This window comes from Nicotiana sylvestris, chromosome 4 (assembly GCF_000393655.2).
Source record: "Nicotiana sylvestris chromosome 4, ASM39365v2, whole genome shotgun sequence".
In the NCBI taxonomy this organism is placed as follows: domain Eukaryota; kingdom Viridiplantae; phylum Streptophyta; class Magnoliopsida; order Solanales; family Solanaceae; genus Nicotiana; species Nicotiana sylvestris.
Genome location: NC_091060.1, coordinates 95,536,586 through 95,554,735, shown reverse-complemented (window position 1 = coordinate 95,554,735; position 18,150 = coordinate 95,536,586). Strand labels below are relative to the sequence as shown.

Below are 18,150 nucleotides of genomic sequence, written 5' to 3'. Positions count from 1 at the left end.
TTGAATTCATATTTCCTTAGAAAAGTTGTTGTTGTTGTTTTTTGCTCTTTTGGAAAGCCTGCAATAAGATAATTAAGAGAAGAAGAGGAGAAAGATTTATAACTTTGACAATGTAATAAGAGAAAAAATTTACCACTGATCAACTGCAAATTTTAAATAAAATGTTATATTTACTTCGGAAACTAAATGCATTTTGTATTTTATGAACATCAGTGGAAAAAGAGACCCCATATTCGACGAAATTGTTGATAATGCAGAAGAGATAGACTAATTTTAGAGGAAGATCTGGCTTATAAGTTATAGATTCAGTAGAACCCAATGGCTTTAATCAATTTTTATATTTGTATTGAAAGTTTATTAAAATTTGTAAATAATTAATCGTAAACTTACTTATTATTAAACATTTATTTGATATCATTATAAGAACTCATAAACTTCAAATCTTGAATCCAGGTACGTTTGTATCCCATCAAAAACTCGATCTCCATATATTTTTGATAGTGACAATATGTGCTTGAAATTGAAACTATTATTTTGGCCTTTTTAACTAACAGCATTATTTTAAAGGTTAATAACTTCAACAAAATGCGTACAAGCCTGTCCAAACCCACGTGAATTCATATACTTAGCTTTTATAAATTTTTTATTATTGCATGTCGAAGATTTTGATTAAATGATCAATATCACAAGGTCATTTAAAAATATATATTACTGCATAATTAACAGTAAAGTAGAAAACTTTTAAGAATTTTACTTAGTATTTCCCAATGTATCCAAACAAGTAGAGAATAAAATGTCTTAATTAGATTATCATTTTTAATTACGTAATTATTTTAAAAGTTTTAATCCAAATTTATGACTATCATCTTTCTGTTATTTATAAATACCCAAAAGATGAACCAACAAACCATCTTTCTATAGTATCGATTTTCACGTTGAACCCAACATCACAATCCATTTAACACTATCTTCAATCTCTCCATCAAATATATGGCGATTTTGATATCAAGATCAAGAAACTTTAACCATTTTCTTCTAAGCACAAGGTTTCGTTTCTTATCACGCCTAAACCAAACAAGTTCAAAAACATTTTCCCACCATGCCAAAACTTCATCATTTACAACTGCAGCCGGCGGTGGTTTTACAAAGCCGACGGCGACATTTTCCGGCGAGTCTGCCGCCGTTTTCCGGGTAGAACGTTTCCAGTCCAATAAAACTGGAGAGCAACTAAATACACTCTACTATGAAGAAGATAACCATCACCAAATTATTGATGAAAATCAGGTAAATTTTTTCAACACATTCTTCAGCTAGCTAGTACTTTAATTTGTTTGTTTTTTTTCCTTCTAAATTTTCGTCTTCTTCTTATCATGTTTAAAATTTGTATCAAATCAAAGTATTTGTAATTAAGGGAGTATAAATTATAATATAAAAAATTATGGTGGGTGAATAAGTTATACTCCAGTATCAATCTATAGACGAAATTAAGAAATTGGACATAAAGTTTTCTAAGGATAGACCTGAAAGCAATGGTAATAACTCACTTTAATTTATTATACGGAAAAGGGTCAAAAATGATTGAAAATGGCTCAAATACATCCTCCTTCCACCTATTGGTCCATAAATATCCTTAACGTTAATTTTCGGACTAAAACTGCCCCTCCTTTTAACAGAACTATGGCATGGCATATGTGGGGCTTTGTATTAAATATGTGGCACTGGTTTATTGGTACACATGGAGATATTAGACCCAACATAAATAACCCAAGACTAACCCAACAACCAAACCCTCTCGAGAAAAGTTCATCTTCCTCAAAACCAAATCCTCTTTCTCTGAAAAACAACACGCAAAAGGTGATGGAGACTTTTCATGGATGTCTATGGGTTCAAGGGGATTTCTTTCTCTGCTAACTTGGTTTTAAGGAGATGATAAAGATTTTTTTATTGCTATTAATGGTGAATCTTTATCCATTTTTGTGGCTTCCAAGCACTGCTTCCCCCCATTTTTTCCTCCGTTACATCGTTTATATAACAAATTTACGAATACATATACCGGAGAAAAATTCATGAATAGATACGAGAGATCAAATGTTTAATACTATGAATGAGCAAATAAATTATTGAATTTAACTTACACTTGATTTTCACTCAATCTAGTGAGGGTCTCCATATTAAGGGTTGTCAGCCTCTCACTATTTTTTTGGGATATTCCAATAATCAAAAGATACATCGCTATAAGAATCAGAGACTAAGTTGAAGCATCTGTCATTTATCAACAACAAAAAATATAATCAGTTCAAACAAAAGAAAAAAAGGAAAGAGAAGAAAACTATAAAAATTAAAGAGGATGTAACTCTAAGTTCTCCTAAACCATGCCTTTCTCTCTTTTACCGTGCAAGAGAATTTCAACCTTCTGTGACAATGGCTTCCAATCTTCAGATGGAAAGTAGGTTTGAGATAAAAGGTTCCGGGTTTGAGGTTACTCTAAATGGGTCGGGTTATCTGTGTTGGGTCTGATTTATGTGTATCAATAAACCAGTGCCACATATTTAATACAAAGCCCCACATATGCCATGTCATAGTTCTGTCAGAAGGAGGGGCAGTTTTAGTCCGAAAATTAACGTTAAGAATATTTATGGACCAATAGGTGGGAGGAGGGCATATTTGAGCTATTTCCAATAGGTTAAGGGTCATTTTTGACCTTTTTCCATTTATTATATAATAATAATAATAATAATAATAATAATAATAATTTCTGCGCCTTCTAGCCAAAAAAAAAAACGTGCATGAAAAGGGATAAATACCAAAACAAATAATTGGACTACAGCCTGTCTGTACGCTGAACCCCCAACAACATTTGTTGATTTCCTTTATATTCATTTAATATACTCCCATCATGTGATAACTATATGACACAGAATTACAGTTTTGGTAGAATTTTTGCAAAATCTAATCTATTTACTAGGAATATTTTCATCTTTTTATGTCTTTGATCTATGACAAGGTTCAATGAAATCACGTCCTATGTTGGTTAATTAATTACATAATATATTATGTGTTAATTAATATATTATGATAAGAGGAGTTGCTCTGATGGTAGCAACTCCCACTTCCAATCGAGAGGTTGTGAGTTCGAGTCTCCCCAAGAGCAAGGTAGGAAGTTCTTGGAGGGAAGGATGCCGGAGGTTTATTATTCTTGGATAGCTAACCTCAGCAATTAAGTGACTAATTATTCGTTATATTTTGGATTATCTTCTTCGTTTATTGTTGGTTTCATATCATTAATATATATTCTATTCATGTTTATAACTTAAAAATTATTTCATACTACATACTTTACATATAATATTAAATAAGTAAATTTCATTTTCGAAACAAATGACATACATGGCTAAAAATCAAATCAAAATTTTTAAATTTAACCTCGCATGCTGAACTTCATCATTAATTTCAGCCGATCGCGCGCCTAAGAGAACAAATAGCATAGCATATGGATATATAAAAAATTATCCTAATATTCTTACTTATTCAAATTCAATAGGAGTAAATAAAAGCATCTGTTTTAATTGGTCTTTTGTCCTATTTTATATTAGTTGCTACGGCTAATTTTTGCAGTGTTCAAAATAAATAAGCTTAAATTCAGAATATAAAACCATTAGTTAAGCACGTTCTTTAATTGAGTTATTATATATATATATATATATATATATATATATATATTCTTGATCACATGCATGATACTTAGTTTTCATTTTTTGGAGGATAACTATAGGATTTCCTCAAATATGCTTCTAGACGCTTTTGACATAAGTGATGACTCACCATAACGTGTTCTATTTTGAAACATTTTAAATCATCTCATTTTTCAATTCTTCTGTTAAATCTGTCAAAGAAGCACGCTAATAGCCTGTTTGGCCAAGCTTATTTTTGGTGAAAAGTATTTTTTTTTTTTTTGTTAAAAGTATTTTTGGCCAAAAATTAAAGTGTTTGGCCAAGCTTCTGGAAGGAAAAAAAATATTTTCGAGGAGAAGTAGAAGCAGAAAAAGTAGCTTCTCTCCGATAGCACTTTTTTGAGAAGCACTTTTGAGAAAAATACACTTAGAAACAATTTTTTAAAGTTTGGCCAAACACTAATTGCTGCTCAGAAGTGCTTTTCAAACTAATTAGTCAAACACAAACTACTTCTCACCAAAAGTACTTTTGAAAAAAATACTTCTCAAAATAAGCTGATTTTTGCAGTTTGGCCAAACGGACTATAAAATAGAACAGAAGGAGGACAAAAGATTGTCCTTTATCAAATAAAAATAAAAGAAAACAAAATTAGTATATTTGCTAATGTTTAAGCGTGATAATTAAGTACTATAATAAATTACTAGTACACTTACAAGTAGGGGTGTTTAAACCGATATCAAACCAACCGGATTAAAAAATCCAACTAGGTTTAGTTTAATTTGGTTTGATTTTGAGTAAAAAAAAAAACGAACCAACCGACTTATAAATATATGATTTTTATATGTACTTTAAAGATTTTATATAGAATTTTTTTTAGAAAATAACTAAAAATATTTGGGACTCTCTCATGGGATCTAATTTTTATTAGAACAATGAAGTGCATCCATAGTTATTTATGTTAAATAATGAGTTGTGTATCATCACTTTCTTATCAAGTATCATTGAAATACATCAATCCCTTTTTCATATTCATATGTCAAAATATTCTTATACTTTTTTCGAATTTGAAATGGTAGTTCGATAATTTTAAAATTAAATAGAACATACTATTATTTAGGTTTTCATATTGATATTATGCTTAATTATTAAATGCGATTAACCTTAAAAGCATAAATTAATGAAAAATTATTGTTAGACGACTAAAATAACTACCATATGTTACTACAAAAGTCTCACATAAGAATATTTTAATAGTTATCAGTTTTTTCAATTTTTACTAATCATATATTCACTTATCAAAACTTTATTTATTACTTTAATTTAGTGAAGTAATATTGAAATAATATTCATGTAACAAAAAATCGAAAACCCCGAAAAAACTAACAAAACCGAACCAATTCAAACCGATATAGTTTTTTTTGCATGCCTCTATAGGGATTGTAAGGTAAGGTCCATGCCCCCCTTACATGTACTCTTCCTTTGTGGTTTTCTTGTTTTATTATTAATAAAAAACTACTATGCTGGCCTAGTAGTATAATTTGCCCAAAAAAAAAGTTTTATTCTAATGTTGAAATAGTTCAACCATTAAGTTAGGGGGTGAAGCACAATGAGGAGGAGGAGATCATATTCTTCTTGCGTTACTTATATAACATAATCTATTGTTTGGTTCTACACGTAAAGAAGTATTACAAATATATTGTCTCCTTTCTGCCTTCTTTAAACATTAAGCGTGGTGATGATGTTTAAAAGAATATTAATTAAAAATCTAGGAGCATTCCCTTTTTTAGATAAATTTGTTATTCTAAGTAAATGAAGGTTAAGCATTTATTTCAAATACAGCCTTAAATTTAGAGTGGTGTAGTGCTATTCCAATTTTATTGAGATTGAGTACTATGGATATGTCATGGGGTTGAAGAATCAAGCCAAGGAGAGAGGTCTAGGGTTCGACTTTGTGATAGAGCATGTTATTTCTTCTATTAACCTTATGGTTTAAATTTAAATTAATCGAATCAATAAATTTTAAGTAATGACAGATAATTAATTAACCCAAATAGCACCCACCTAAGTTTTTAAATTTAAAATAGTTGACGAATATATAATATATGTAAAATTTATGTATAATTAATATATAATCTATGTATCCCGTTTAGAAAAAGTAAATAGTAAATTTAACCGACTATTTGTGTAACAATCCGGGTAAACTAAAAAAAAAAAAAAAGAGCCAAATGAACCACGCAATCAATTGGATTAATACAATACTATAAAAATTGGTTGGATGGGCCATTCAGAATGACATGACATGGATGGACGTTACGTCAATTTTGACTTAAAAAATAATTAATTTTCTAAAAGGATAAACACTTTCTGACGTGAGTGATAAATGGATAGCCACAAGCCTTAAATCAACGAGCTCAGTTATTAGCCAAAAAAAAAAAAACGAGCTCAATTTAAGGAAATATGGGGCAAAAAGAAAAAAAGGCGCAGAATTGGATCTAAATAATTTGGTCAATAGACTGTAATTTTTTGGTTAGGTTTGAATAAATAAAATCAATTTTATTTTTCTATCTGTACAATTTATTCCGTCAGTTTGTTAGGTAAGATATTATGAGTTGGTTTATAGGTACACAATTTTATTCATTTCTCAATCTTTAAGAAATAGGTAGTAGGTAGCAGCTCTTCCTCTTTTCCTAACCGTGATCAATACAATAACAACCTAGTATAATCCTACTTAGTGAGGTCTGGGGAGGGTAGTGTGTACGTAGACCTTACCCCTACCCTGGGGTAGAGAGGCTGTTTCCAAATAGACATCCGGCATCCTTCCCTCTAAGGCTTTCCCACCTTGCTTTTGGGGCGACTCGAATTCACAACCTCTTGATTGGAAGTGGAGGTTGCTTACCATCAGAGCAACCCCTCTTGTCTAATCGCGATCAATATGATATTAAATCTTATGCATTCTTGAACTCCAGTAATAATCGGTAACATAAGCATTAATAAGATAAAAGATTTTAATTAGATCGGGTCTTTAATTCTTTATACGTATGTATTCTATTACTAGTATTAGTACCCGCACGATGTGCGGATAATTTTATGATCCTCCTAAATTCTATAAATTAAAAAGAACAAATTATATGTGTCACGACCCAAAATCCACTAAGGGTTGTGATGGCGCCGGGCACCGCTGTCAGACAAGCCAAACAAAATTCTTAATTAAATTCTCATTTAAATAATTGTGAAAAACTCTGATTTTTCTTTAATTTTTACTAGTAAAAGATACTCAGTTCAAATTAAATATAGTCAATAAAAAATACCCCATAACTAGGAATGAAATAAAATACAGTAACTATCTGAAATACAAGTGGACAGAAATAAAAATACAGTACAATACTCTGAAAGAGACTCTGTTGGCTACGGTTGTCTCGATAAATGCAACTCACCTGAGTCTTCGTATCAACTATGCCGCTATGCCGCTAGCCACACATGAACATGTGTAACAAAAATGTACAGCAAGTGTAGTATGAGTACAAAAACAACGTGTACCCAATGAATATCCCGTCTAATCTCGAAGAAGTAGAGACGAGAGGTCGACTTCGACATTTACTAGTGGTCCAATAGTAATATATTATTAATGCGAGTAATCATGGATTTACTAAGAACAACAGTAATTTCAAATAAGTCACGAAACAGGTAAGAGTTCCTTTTTATTAAAAGTCTCCGGATTCATAATCCATTAATTAACAATTATCTCAAGTCGGGGAGAGCAAATATCAATATCAATAACTCTCCAGGCAAGCAATCAAGCATGTGCAAATCATGCCGAGGACGTACTGCCCGATCCAACAATATTTAAACTGTGCACTGCCAGAGGGTCGAATGACGTGAACCATAGATGCATCTATTTAATCTGCTGAGGCATTCGGCCCGTTCCGAAATTAAACACATACAGATAGTCAATCAAGAAGTCAACAGGGAATAATTATCCAAAGAAAAGCCAATTCTCTTTTAACAATTTTATAAAAAAATGAAGTTTAATCCTTTTAGAAATTCATTTACCAATTCGATAGAATTTAAGCAATTCATCTGTCAATAAGGTTACAAATATTCCAAGTATAGCATGCTTTTGGATCCTAGACTACCCGGACTTTCACATGATAGTAGCTACGCACGAACTCTCGTCACCTCGTGCGTACGTAGCCCCCACAATTAGGAGCACATAACCAATTATTTCACCTATGGGGACAATTCCCTCTTACAAAGTTAGAAAGGAGATTCACCTCGCTCCGAAGATCCATGACCGACATTTCACGCTCTTCCGAAGACTCGAATCGATGTACAATGCTCCAAAACTAGCCAATAATTATGCAAATGCATTAATATATGTTCAATTATTCATACAATCCAATTTATAACAATTTCTAACCCCGATCGAAAAGTTGACAAAATTGCCCTTGGCCCCACGTGCCCGGATTCCGAAATTTTTCGAAGATAAAGTTTACCCATGAACTCACGAACTCAAATATATGATTCTCTCCTAATTTCATACCCAAAATCATGGTCAAATTCCAAGAATATCAATTTCCTAGGTTTCCCCTCAAACCCCAATGTTTCTACCAATTTTTATGTCCAAATCCGTACATAATCATGTATTTAACTAAAAACTAGCATAAATTACTTATCTCATGCTTGGTGGTGAAAATGGCACCTTAAAGTTACTCCAAAATCGGTTCCAATGGAAGAAATGGGGTTGAAATGAACCCAACCCCCGATTTAAAAGAACCTCTCTGCCTCCAGCATTTCCGCACCTGCGGTCCCTTGACCGCTTCTGTGGTTCCGCAGGTGCGGCCTTTCTACCACTCCTGCGGTTTCTCACCAGGCCCCTTTTCCGCTTCTGCACCTCAACCACCGCAAGGTGCGTTCCGGCTTCTGCGGCTACATGACCGCATCTGCGGTCTCTTCACTTCTAGTCAAACCGCGTCTGCGCCCCTCCTAGCTGCTTCTGCGGCTCCGCACCTGCGGCCCAATTCTCGCAGGTGCGGTTACACCAGAAGGCAACAGCTTCAGCTCTTCCTCCAACTCTAATTCGATCCGTTAACCACCCGGAATCTACCCGAGGCACCCGTGACCCCAATCAATCATACCAATCAGTCCCAAAACACATTACGGACTTGCTCGAGGCCTCAAATCATATCAAACAACGCTAAAATCATGAATCGACCCCCAATCCAAGCTTAAGGAACTTTAGAATTTCAAACTTCAACATTCGATGACGAAACCTATCAAATCACGTCCGATTGACCTCAAATTTTGCATACAAGTCATATTTGACATTACAGACCTACTCCAACTTCCGAAATCGGATTCCGACCCCGATATCAAAAAGTTCACTTCCGATCAAACTTCTCAAAAACCTTCAAATTTCTATCTTTAGCCAAATGACTCCAAAATGACCTACAGACCTCCGAATTCACTTCCGATCGCGCTCCCAATACCAGAATCACCATACGGAGCTATTCCCAGACTCGGAATCTCAAACGTACGTTGATAACCCTGAAATGCTTCAATTCAAACTTATGAGATTCTTCCAAAAATACTAACTTCCACAATAGGCGCCGAAACGTTTCCGGGTCTTCCAAAACCCAGTCCGTACATACGCCCAAGTCCGAAATCATCATACGAACCTACTGGAACCTTCGAATCCCGATTCCGAGGTCGTTTACTCAAAAATCCAACCTTTGTCAATTCTTTCAACTTAAAGCTTCTGAAATAAGAATTCTCTTTCCAAATCAACTCCGAACTTCCTGGAATTCAATTCCGACCGTGCACACAAGTCATAATACCTGAAGTGAAGCTGCTCGTAGCCTCAAACTACTGAACGACGCACTAGAGCTCAAAACGACCAATCGGGTCGTGACAATATGAATAACTATTGACATAAACTTAAATATTATAATCCCATATGTAGTCGGTGATACAGACAAATAAAAATACAATATGATTCAAAAACAAATACTCCTTCTCTGTCAATTTACATAAAATATTTTTCTTATTAATCTGTTCCAAAAGAATGTCACATTTATGTATTTGAAAATAATTCAACGTTAATTTTTTTATTTTACCCATTTTACATATTATGAGAAGTTTTTACACTCATACAAATATCATGACCCCACAAAACTGTTAGGATCATAAGTTTCAAAAGTTTTCTTTTTCGTTCTCAAATTCTGTGTCAAGTCAAACTATCTCATCTATATTGAAACTTAGTGAAGTCATACTATATAGACTAATAAAAAATAAAAATACATTTAGTAATATCTTAATTTAAATTATAAATATTATATTATTATCTCAACATAATAAATTCTTGCATCAATATCAACTTCTACCAACCTAAAATTATACAATGACAAATTAATATATACATGCATGATAATTTATTAACAACAAATATATTCTAACTTTTGGGAGTTACCAAACTTATAAAATAATTGGATCGTCAATTGCTCAATAATTTTGCTAGTTAACTCAATTTTAACCCCACAATTAAAGTCACTTTATTTTTTTTTAAAAATAATACCTTTGGGATATAGTTAAGATTAATATATTATAATTAAATAAATATTATCCTACTTAAAAATATTTTTCTTCTACGATGCACATGTACTAAAAGACGATGAGTTCTTACATGTAATTCTTAATTAAATGAATCTTACCTTATGATTTTTGTAATTCATTTTATTTTGTGTAAATAGCAATTCCAAATAGTGTAATTATATTCATCTATGTGTTTAGCCTATCCAAATCTCTCTCTCTCTCTCTCTCTCTCTCTCTCTCTCTCTCTCTCTCACACACACACACACACACACACACACACACACACACATATATATATATATATATATATCGACCCCATCGGTTGCTCGATCAATTAGCTCATACAATTTGAGAGAACGTAAATATCAACAACGGGCTAAAAAGTTATTGTCCATACCCGAGCCATTAGAGAAGAATCTATCCTCCCTTATCTATTTAGCATAGCAACCGCTAGCACTAATAGAAAAAATAAAAAAATATATATATATTGCTTCCAAACAATTGAGATATAAAATAAGTTATAAAGAATTGGATAATTAATTTTACCGTAAGGCAACACAATTGACATTTGTTCCGCCGATGTCTGAGTCGATTCATAGTTTAAAACGTTATCCCAACAGAAATGTATGTCATCAGTTCCTTTATTCTTGTGTAATTTTATGGTTGATCAACTCCCTTCCAACATTATGAGTTGCTTTAAACATTGATAGAATCGAACTATATTTATGTGACCATTCTCTTTCTGAGAATCATTTTAAAAGTATTAGACTCCAAACCACATACATCACACGTCATGATTCTCAAAACTGAAAATTCTAATTGAGCAAGAGATATAGATTTATTTTTAAATTAATTAAAAGTATCAATTTACCACACTATCTTTATACCCCCCCCCCCCCCGTATTATTCCCTCTACTATGAAATTTAATATAATTATTTCATTTATATGGAAGTTTGACTTTAAATTTCCATTTAAATTAACTATATAATAATTTAAGTTATATTTAAATTTTTATAATTTGTTTCTCAGAATTATGTCAATTGTTTATATTTTTTTTTTAGTTTTATCTATTATAATGGTTTAAATACGTGTATCTCATTTATATAGTATGACTTAGATCATTAATATTTTAAAAGTTTTCTCTTCTCAAAGATCAATAAGTCTTATCATTATGCATATATCTACTACTGAAATTATTTAATTACATATTTTTCTTCTTTTTTTGATTCCTTGTTCGTGTTATTGCATTACCCATAACTTAGAGTTGTTCATATTATAGTCCACAACTCTCATTAATAGATGAATTTAGTTTTTCTTTTTCTTGTAATAAAAATTATATTCATTACTTTTTTATTCTACTGCTCAAATTAATATTTAAATTTATCAATAATATTTTTGAGTATCATTTTATTTTTTATCTTCATTTTATATTTTAGCCTTTAAAAAATTATTTTTATTGTATACTTGTTTAAAATTCAGAAAACTTAGTCTAAAACAGACACTTTGGATTATCCATTATGAAATAAATAAATTATTAAATATATATACATTCTGAACTTTAGGTTAAAAGCTTAAAATATATTTATCTTCAACTTATTGAAAAGTATTAAATTTTTACAATAAATTAAAATTATACATTAGATTACGGTAGGATATATTCTTCTCACTCGATATTAGAAAAGGAATCAAAATACTATTAATATCAAAATTCTTTACTTTTCAAATAAAAAATTACAGTTAGAAAATATTAGTAGAATGATTGAGCTTTATTTTTTTTAAAAAAGAATTCTTATTTCAATTTAATTTCAATAAATGAAATTCCATATATAGTTCTTAAGTGATATTTTCTTATTTGACAATCTCCCATAATCTTAAATTTAAAATTGTCAAGTGATTTTATAATAACTTGTCTCTTAGACTTAACTACAATACAAGCTTTCTTGCTTTAATATATATCCTTCGAGCATAAACATGGTTAAACCTATCTTAAGATTCATTCACATTTCCATTATTAATTGGAACTACTTGATTGAGTTTGTATAGAATTTTGGTGGGTAGGTGGGGGTGGGGTCCAAGATTCATGTGTAGCTAGCCACGTGTACCTCTAGTTTCTAGATAAAAGCAAGATGATGTTACACCTGATCAACTTAACACTACAAGACAAAAATTTCTTGTACATGTCTCCTAGGGGTGTTCATGAGTTGATTTGGATCGATTTTTTTTCTAAAAAAAAATCAAATCAAGTAAGTCAGTTTTTTAAATATTAGAACCAAACCAAACCAATTAAGTCGGTTTTCTCGATTCAGTTTATGTCGGTTTTTTGATTTTTTCGGTTATTTGTCGATTTTCCCTTAAATATAAGACATACACTACCAAACACACATTTCGGCGACCACATTTTCAACGTAACACTATCAAATCAATTGTCCTTTGAGAAATCTATTATTTATCAAGATATATTGATGATAATTAAATCAAATAGTGATGAATAATTTAAGGACTCAATTAAAAAATATATTATTTTTAACATGAAATAGATTCTTACATTTAACAAAAGAAAATTGCCAATTAAACTAGAATGTAAAGGTAAAAAATTGTACTAAATGTGCAAATGATTAATATTTACTATAAAAATTTTAAAACTTTGTATAAAGGTATACATATATATATGTGTAATAATAAATTTAAAATAACTACTCCTATATTCGGTTTGGTTTTTTTTTTTAATTAAAACCAAATCCAAACCAAATTTGATCGGTTTTTAAATTTTAAAACTAAAACCAAACCAAACCAAAAAGTATCGATTTTTTTAGTCGATTTAGTTTGGTTTTCGGCTTGGTTCGGGTTTTTGGATTTTTATGAACACCCCTAATGTCTCCTTTATTTAGTACTCTTGTCAGTTGATACTTTTTTTTCAATTCATTCCATTACATAAACTTGCATTGATTTTATTAATTTGTTTCGCTTTGTGTTTGAAGAGGAGTGCTTCTCCAAAAAAAAATATCGAATATTTCGCGTTGCGTTTAAAGAGGAGCGCTTCTCGCTTCTTAAAATATCAAACTTGAGATCCCTAATTAAACGTAAAATGATTAATTTGATTTGCGTTGCGTTTAAAGAGGAGCATTTCTCAAAATATAAAACTAAGTGGGCGTTTGGACATAAGAATTGTAAAATTCAAAAAAAAAAGTAAAAAAATAATTTAAGTGAAAATGGTATATGAAATTAGAGTTGTATTTCTCAACATTGTGAGTATTTTGAATGAAAATTTTGAAAAGTGGCTTTTTGGAGTTTTGTAAATTTTCGATAATTTTCAAAATGCATTTTCAAGTGAAAATTTAAAATGTTATGAACAAACGCTGATTCAGGAAAAAAGGAAAAAAAAAAACAAAAAATTCTTATGTCCAAACGGACTCTAAAATTTCTAATTAAACGTGGAGGAATTAGTCATCCGGACAGAGTGCCACAGTGCTTGGCCCTGTCTCATTTTGTAGTTGGCTATCATCAAAAATGACAAAACAAGTTCCTTCTTCTACTGTCTTAACTCATCAAATATTCTTGATAAATGGAGTTTCAAGAAAAACTTAGAATTTACTTGACATGATATAATGGGATTCCTCAGAATCCTCCTCTCTAATTCTAGGCTAATTCATAGAATTGGTAATAAACAACCAGTTGGCCAATTCCATGGTGCACTTGTTGGTTCTTCAACAAGTCTTCTATCATTTCACCGGTTTGAGTCTACCAACACACTCAAATTAGTGCAACCTTCTCTCTTTACTGAAAATGATGATAATGATTATTTTCAGGTTATTTTCACTTCACCAACTTCTATTCACTCATTTTTCTTTCTCTTGATAATTATATAAACAGTTTTGAATTTGGAAAATTTATTTTGTGTCAAAATTCTTGCTTTATTTCTACGGTGCACGATAGAATCTATATAGGCTATACGATTTAGTTTTTTTGGGGTTAAGTTTGTCATATTAGTATATTTACTTTAGGTCCAGTCTATTCTAAGAGTCTTTTAGTACTCAAATTGCTTAAATGTACTACTAGGAAACTTTTACTACTCCAATTTTATTTTATGTAATATTGGACAGAAATGAGCTTAAATGTAGCGACGTGAACAACGATCCGACATTAAATTGCTAGGTATTGAGGCATAATTGTTGTATGGTTACAAAGCTTATTACTGAATATGGAATTGGCAGGTCATGGATTTTCCTGGAGGGCAGCTTCCAATTACTCCTCAAATGAAATTTATTGCAGAGTCATCTGAAAAGAGGTTACCTTGTTATAGAGTCCTTGATGATGATGGCTATCCAATTCCAGGCAGCATTTTTGAGGAGGTATTTGCAATTCTTTCAAGTCTAGTTAGAATATCCATTTCTATGAATTTTGATGTATTTACTTGGTTTAAAATGTGGTAGGTGAGCAAAGAATTGGCTGTAAAAATGTATAGTTCAATGGTGACACTTCAAGTTATGGATACCATATTTTATGAAGCACAAAGGCAGGGGAGGTTATCTTTCTATCTCACTACTGCTGGAGAAGAAGGTATCAACATAGCATCTGCTGCTGCTCTCTCCGTCGATGACTTCGTCTTGCCTCAGGTGCTCGCTTTTCTTCTTCGATTTATATTATGCATCTTCATAGGCGAGTTCGAGATCTACAGTCAGTATGTTCAAAATAAGTGCAGTGTTTTTGTAGGTATATATTTTAAATTTTCCTGCAAATGTATGCATTGTACGAGTCGAAAGTAATGAGTTTAGTTAAACCCACATAACCGGCATTGGATCCGCCTATGTTCCTGTTCATATAGCCCATACCAACTTTCTCTTATCGTTTTTTTTTCCAAATATACTGTATTCTTGTTCATTCTTTTTTCTTTTTTCTTTTTGTGTGTGTGTGGGGGGTGGGGGGTGGGGGCTAAGTTGCTCTGACTCGGCATTTAGGTGCCGCACCCGTGTCGACACGACACTAGTATGGGTGTGGGTATGAGATCCGTACCGGATCTGATCAAATAATTTTCGGTACTTTGACCACGATGGACGGAAAAATTTGAGACAAGATACAATTTGATTCCCATATTCAGAACCAAAACTACGTAAGAAAATTGCATACCTTATCTAGGAAGTCAATCATTTACTTAACTACAACTTGAGAATAAAAAAGAAAATCATACTTTACAAGTTATACGTAAGTATTCCTAAAAAAATTTCATAATTTAGAGATATTTTTATATTTTATTTTTTTGAATTGTTTTTAGCCGGATCCCCGCCCTCGTATCCGTACTAGGATCCATATTCCGAATCTTAGAATTTACGTCTCGAAAGATTCGACCTCTAGATCCGCACCCGTGTCGGACACCAGCACCAGTGCCTGAGCAACTTGAACCATTGAATCCAGTTTGTCTTAGAGATGAGTATTTATCAAACACATTTAGCATTAGCACAATGATTGAACCATTGAATCCAATGTCTTTTTATTGATGTCCGTGTTAGTAGATTTTAACAATAGTTTTATGATCCTATAAATAACCTGGAAACGATGTAATTTAACATGTTATTATCCATCACAGTATAGGGAAGTAGGGGTTATCTTATGGCGGGGCTTCCCCCTGAAAGATATTGCCAATCAATTGTTCGGAAACAAGTTTGATTATGGAAAAGGAAGGCAAATGCCATGCCACCATGGTTCTAATGAGCTCAATTACTTAACTATTTCTTCGCCAATAGCGTAAGATTTCAAACATTTAGCATTTCCTTTCTCCCCTTTCTCTAAATATTCAGGAATTTCGATCTAAAACAATTTTCTGCTCCAAATTCCATTTACCTCAGGACACAGATTCCTCAGGCCGCGGGCGTTGCTTACTCTCTGAAAATGGATAAAAAGGAGGCTTGTGCTATTACTTATCTTGGAGATGGTAGCACCAGTGAGGTGATTAAATTAAGCAAATTAATGCGATTTTTAAGAGACTTAACTAATCAAATGGAATTAATAGCTGATTTTCTTTTGATATATTTGCAGGGTGATTTTCATGCTGCTTTAAACTTTGCAGCGGTTTTGGACGCTCCTGTTGTCTTTATATGCCGCAACAATGGATGGGCCATTAGCACTCCTGTAAACGAACAATTTCGAAGTAATTTTCGAAACTATTTGATACAAAGTGCACCTTTTACTAGTAATTTTCTCCATCTTGTTTAAAGGCTTTTCTCCTATGTGTCGTAATGGCAGGTGATGGAGTTGCCTCAAAGGGTCAAGCCTATGGAATTAGAAGCATTCGTGTAGATGGCAATGATGTCTTGGCAACTCATAGTGCTATTCGTGCAGCTCGCGAAATGGCAATTAAGGAACAAAAGCCAATATTAGTAGAGGTGAAGTGTTGCTCCTTCATAAAGACCAATATCTGTTCAGCTATGATATCTGTACTGAATCTTGAAATAGTTCATGTAGAAACTTTCATACTAAAAACTTCCAACATTTATGTAACTTTTAGGCCATGACTTATAGAGTAGCCCACCATTCAACATCTGATGATTCAACCAAGTATCGACCCGTCGAAGAAATAGAGCACTGGAAAACAGCAAAAAGTCCAATATCCAGATTCAGAAAATGGATTCAGAGAAATGGTTGGTGGAATGATGAAAATGAATCTGAACTTCGCGGAGACACCAGAAAACAGGTGAAGATTTCAAGAATCATATATACTCAGTAGAACTTGATTGATTTTCTTCTGATAATGCAAGTAACAGTTTAAAATGGTTATTTTTGAATTAGGTATTGCAAGTAATGCAAGCAGCAGAGAAGGTGGAGAAACCTCCATTGACAGATTTGTTTACGGATGTTTATGACAAAGTGCCATTAAATCTTCAAGAGCAACACAAGTTTATTAGGGATGCTGTAAAGAAATCTCCAAGAGAGTATCCTTCTGATGTTCCTATATAAGGCTAATATAATGTGTTACGATGGTAATATGTAATAGCTAGAATTCATTCTGAAATTGCCAGTTACATTACAAATAAAAGTTCTTTTTATAACTTCTTATATCGGGTTTTGATTTGCAATGGAATCCTCACCTAGCAATAATTTCTTTTTTCCAAAATCACCTAGGTTCAAACTTAATGCAACAACAACAACAACAACAACGACCCAATATAATCCCACAAGTGGGGTCTGGGGAGGGTAATATGTACGCAGACCTTACCCCTACCCCAAAGGGTAGAGAGGCTGTTTCCAGGAGACCCTCGGCTCAAAAAAGCAACAGGAGCCGATATATTAGTACCATAAAAATGCATAATAAAATAACAACAATATAAGAGATATGAAATACAGAATACGAAGTACGAAATAGATGGTTGATATAGTAAAACTAGCAGGTAAAGCCCTGCATCAATAGACGACCAATGACATTCATAGTCTAACTCCTAACTGGCTAGTCTCACTCTATTGTGCTGTAGAAATATTCACAACTTTCCCCTAACCTACAACCTTAATGCTCGACCTCCATAATTCCCTGTCAAGGGCCATGTCCTCAGTAATCCTAAGTCGCGCCATGTCCTGTCTGATCACCTCTCCCCAATACTTCTTAGGTCGCCCTCTACCTCTCCGCGTGCCCACTACAGCCAGTCGCTCACACCTCCTCACCGGTGCATCAGTGCTCCTCCTCTGAATGTGCCCGAACCATCTGAGTCTTACTTCCCGCATCTTGTCCTCCATGGGGGCCACGCCCACCTTCTCTCGAATATCTTCATTCCTAATCTTATCCATCCTTGTATGCCCACACATCCACCTCAACATCCTCATCTCTGCTACTTTCATCTTCTGGATGTGTGAGTTCTTTACCGGCCAACATTCAGTTCCATATAACATGGCAGACCTAACCACTG

The 18,150-nt window shown here is 32.7% G+C and overlaps 1 protein-coding gene across 2 annotated transcripts; it reads left to right on the top strand.

Moving 5' to 3' along the window:
* The first annotated feature begins 861 nt into the window (after nt 1–861).
* LOC104210097 (2-oxoisovalerate dehydrogenase subunit alpha 1, mitochondrial-like) lies at nt 862–17,308 on the top strand. 2 transcript variants are annotated; one of them, XM_009758906.2, is made up of 9 exons: nt 862–1,284; nt 14,473–14,610; nt 14,692–14,874; nt 15,843–16,000; nt 16,102–16,201; nt 16,292–16,403; nt 16,499–16,638; nt 16,761–16,946; nt 17,042–17,308. In XM_009758906.2, exons 1-9 carry the CDS (start codon nt 991–993, stop codon nt 17,207–17,209), a joined length of 1,479 nt encoding a protein of 492 aa, XP_009757208.1. In that variant the 5' UTR covers nt 862–990; the 3' UTR covers nt 17,210–17,308. The 2 variants fall into 2 exon arrangements, with proteins under 2 accessions (XP_009757208.1, XP_009757209.1); XM_009758907.2 differs by lacking the exon at nt 862–1,284 and adding an exon at nt 13,727–14,067.
* Nucleotides 17,309–18,150: the final 842 nt, after the last annotated feature.